This window comes from Bison bison, unplaced genomic scaffold, assembly GCF_000754665.1.
Source record: "Bison bison bison isolate TAMUID 2011002044 unplaced genomic scaffold, Bison_UMD1.0 scf7180017845851, whole genome shotgun sequence".
NCBI lineage: Eukaryota > Metazoa > Chordata > Mammalia > Artiodactyla > Bovidae > Bison > Bison bison.
Window position 1 is genome coordinate 9,391 of NW_011476424.1, and position 4,130 is coordinate 13,520.

Below are 4,130 nucleotides of genomic sequence, written 5' to 3' on the forward strand. Positions count from 1 at the left end.
TAGCCAATTTGTTTATGGTAATTTGTTCCAGCAGCTCAAGGGAACTAATACATCTTTTTAGGTAGAGGATGTTGAACACAATTTTAATGATCATTGGTGATTCTCCACCTTCCCTCAGTCTGTGGGGTGTCAAGTTAACCTTCCCCTGGTCATTGTGAATTTGTTTTAGTTCTGTGACCCAGTGCAGTGATTTCATTAGTAGCTTTCTGAGGGATTTAGGGCTTTTAAGGCCTAAATCAAACTATCATGCTCCAGTTTTTGAGTTCTTTCTGTTCCCTTTTCAGTATCTTGCTCTTCTTTCCTCAAGCCTGGCTGTGGCCATTGATGTTGCTTTTCTCCTGCTCGGCCTGTGGTTGCCTTTAGCAGTCACCCTGCTTCCTTTGCTTGCCTTTTCTGACCCTGTGGACTAGTACCCTAGTGCATCAGAATCTGTGGCATCTGTGTGGCACTCAGAGACCTTTTTTCCTCTTGTCACCTTGGCAGGGTTTTGGTTACGAGCTGCAGAGGTGGGAGTGACCTCTAGTTAAATGCTTCCTCACGTGGAAACAGACACACAGCTGATGCTTTCAAGATGTGCAGAAAGGGATATGCCAGGAACAGATCGGGGAGAAGTTTGAAGCCTTGGGGGCTTGGGAGACATGAGGAACCTGCAGAGCTATGAAGGGAAGGCTGCACTTGAGTGTGACCTCCAGGGGCTCATTAGCCTGTCAGAGTCTGACAAGCCTGCCTCTAAATTCCTCAGGTCAAGGACCCCGTGGAAGGATCGGCATCCCCTGTCAGCTGGGCCCTGGGCTCTCGGTGGTGTCTGAGCAGGCGTGTGTACCCTCAGTGCCCAACTCAGTGGCACACCTCACACTTCACAGGGGGTGAGCTCTGGATGAAGCTCTCCCCTGCGTGTTTTCTCTTGGTAGGTGTCAAGCTAGGGATGCGGTCCATCCCCATCGCCACCGCCTGTACCATTTACCATAAATTCTTCTGCGAGATCAACCTGGATGCCTACGATCCCTACTTGGTGGCCATGTCTTCCCTTTACTTGGCCGGCAAAGTGGAGGAACAACATCTGCGCACGCGTGACATCATCAATGTTTCCAACAGGTAGCGGCTTCCAGTGTCTCCCAGGTGCCAGCAGTCAAATTCAGAAGGAGGCACCTGGGTGGCCTTGAACTGGGGCCAGGAGCTCCAGCAGCAGAGGCAGAAGTCAGTGCAGTGTCAGAAGTCTAGGGGAACCTGTGCAGCAGCAACTGGGGCCAGATTTGGGGGAAACCTCAGAGGCCTGATGGTGTACAGAGAGGGGTGGAAAGAGGCTGTCACAGGCTAGAGCAGAGGAAGCTTGCAGAGGGGCACCAAAGAAGATTCTCAAGGTGTCTTGGACAGGACAGATCAAAGCAATTGGGTTCTGGGGCCGTTGTCCTATTTAGATGGTCAGAGTCTCCCAAGAGTGTCTCTCACAGCCCTGGGCCTGAGTAGCCATGTTCCTGTTAGGGAAGAACGTGGGGGTCCAGCCAGCTGGATGGGCTGCGCCAAGGCCCAGTGGGTCTGGAAGAAAGCAGTTTCTGGAAAGTTACTGACTAGCAGTGCATCATAGCCCTTCTAGGAACTCTGTAATCTTAAGGAAGAAAGCTATTTTGTGCTGCTTCTCTTTTAATAAACAGTTAATGGAAAAGCACTCCCCACCCCATAAACATGACAGGTTCACGATGTACTGAGAATGACTAGGAGAAAAAAACAGAGAGAGCACTGCAGGGGGTGCAGCTGGAGTCCACTTGTAATTGCCAGGGCCCAGCAGGGAGGCCGGGTGGGCACGAGGGGAAGTTGTAGGGCTCACTAATTGGATGTGGGCACCCAGGTGGGTTCTGTGGGGAGCTCAGAAGACTAGAGGGGAGCTGGGAATGATGACTCAGTGGCTGAGAGTTCTGATCACTCGAGTGTAAATCCTGTTCCCGTACATCTTAGTGATCTTGCGTAGGTGGGAGTCTTGTAGACAAATAAGGTGTACACAAGGACAGAAAGATCTGGAATGAAAGAAAGACAATCTGGGAAATAGCTGAAATACTTTTATGTTTCTGAGTGTGTATCATCCCTGTGTTTAAGTACTTTCCCTGAGCCCAGACTGAGTGCCATGGGCATTGCCACCCCCGGTGCAAAGAGCCCATGTCTTGCTGAGTGCCATGGCACAGCCACTGGGGCTGACACTGGAGGCAGCTTCTTTCCTCCCTGGTTCCTGTTTTTATCCCCTATGCAGACATGTAGGTGGACCCTATGCTCGTCGATGGCAGAAGAGCTCTGGTGTGTGTATCTGGACGCCCCATGATGGGGCTCCTGGGGGCACCCCCTTCTATTGCCAGCCATGTTGTTTCTCTGTTCAGGTACTTCCACCCGGGCAGTGACCCCTTGGAGCTGGACTCGCGCTTCTGGGAGATCCGGGACAGCATCGTACAGTGCGAACTGCTCGTGCTGCGGGTCCTGCGTTTCCAGGTCTCCTTCCAGCACCCACACAAGGTACGTGTGGCGGGGGTTGGTAGAAGGGCAGCAGTCACTTATGGTTCCCAGCGGCATGAAAGTCTTTGCTCTTTATCCGGAAAGTGCAGTCACCTGAGCCTGGAGCCACATGGGGCCCCGAGGAGGCACAGTGACGCTCGGGTGGCCTGTCTCATCCCCACTCCCAGGGTTCTCAGGCAGCTCTGATTTCAGCTTCTGCCTTTCTGCCCACTCGGCTGTGGCTGAAAGCTGGGATCCATGTGCCCTCTGAAGCCTGTGTCTGTCCCCAGACCCATATAAGTTGTGTGTTCACTGACCCACAAAAGCGGAGGTAAGGCTGGTTTCATGACCTGCTGGAGTGTCTGTTCCTGGGAGTTGCTACTCCGCCTCACAGCTCACACGCAGCTCATCTGTGCAGAAAAACCCTAAGAAAAGCCATGTCACTGACTTCACTGCTAGGAACACATTCCTCCCAACAGCAGAGCTATCACAGAAAGTAGCCCTGCAGCAGACTCCTTTGAGGGCCTGAGGCCTCATGTGGGTAATTTGTGGGTGGACTGCAGAGAGAAGGGGGAGGCACTGTGATGTGGGCCTCTGCACTGTGATTTTGTCTGTTTCCCATTGGAATTTTTGTCAAGTGAGTTGTAGATTTAGAAGGAGTCAGAGGAAATAGCCCAGCCTCCCCAAATGGCATTTTGCAAAACTCGAATAAATACAAGATAACAGTCAGGGTGTGGGCACTGATACAGCACCCCTGCCCAAGTTCTGGGTGTTGCTTGCTTGTCACATGTACTGGTGGCCACTGCCTTGGTTAACATATGAAACAACAACTTGGTCACCATGGAGGCCTTCCTATTGCCCCTGTTACCATGTCTTCCACGCACCACCTCCCTAATCCCAGAACCCATGGTGGAGATGCTCAGCAGTCGTGGTTTGTGTCGGTGCGCAGTGCAGGGCTCCCCTCCCCGTGGGCTCAAGGAGAGCATGTGTTCAAGCAGAATAGGAGCTGACAGTCAAGCTGGAGGATGTTCAGAGACTTGAGCTCCCCTGATGTCCTGTCTCTGGCTGGCCCGTGGGGGCTGTGGTCTGTTCTGCAGATCAGGCTGCTGTTTCTGAAGCTTTATGTTTGGGCTGGGCCAAGGGGAGGAGCAGAATAATTGCTGATGGTGTCCAGAGCAGGGCCATGTTGATAGAAAGGCCCAGGCAGGTTTCAGGAGCTGGGTTCAGAGGACAAGAGAGGGCGAACCCGTGGGGACCTGGGGCGAGGGTTGGTGGAGGTGGACCTGGTGGCAGGGAGACGACATCTGATCTGTGATGTATACACACCGTGGCAATTTAGGAGAGAGAGGCCAGCAGGGGGAGGGCCTGCAGACTCCCAGTTAAGGAAGCAGGTGATGGTGGGGGGCAGCTGACTGGCGTGTCTTTACAGTACCTGCTCCACTACCTGGTCTCGCTCAAGAACTGGCTGAACCGTTACAGCTGGCAGCGGACCCCAGTCTCCATCACCGCCTGGGCCTTGCTACAGGACAGCTACCACGGGGGGCTGTGCCTCCGCTTCCGGGCTCAGCACATAGCCGTGGCAGTAATCCACCTGGCCCTACAAGCCTATGGGGTCGAAGTGCCTGCTGAGGCCGAGGCTGAGAAGCCATGGT

The 4,130-nt window shown here is 53.5% G+C and overlaps 1 protein-coding gene across 1 annotated transcript; it reads left to right on the forward strand.

The window, feature by feature from the left end:
- Window positions 1-6: 6 nt before the first annotated feature.
- FAM58A (family with sequence similarity 58, member A) lies at window positions 7-4,128 on the forward strand (the record flags this gene model as incomplete). The annotated part of the gene is made up of 3 exons (XM_010837477.1): window positions 7-1,095; window positions 2,367-2,499; window positions 3,908-4,128. Coding segments are annotated over exons 1-3 (572 nt in total), but the record flags the coding sequence as incomplete, so codon positions are not given.
- Window positions 4,129-4,130: the final 2 nt, after the last annotated feature.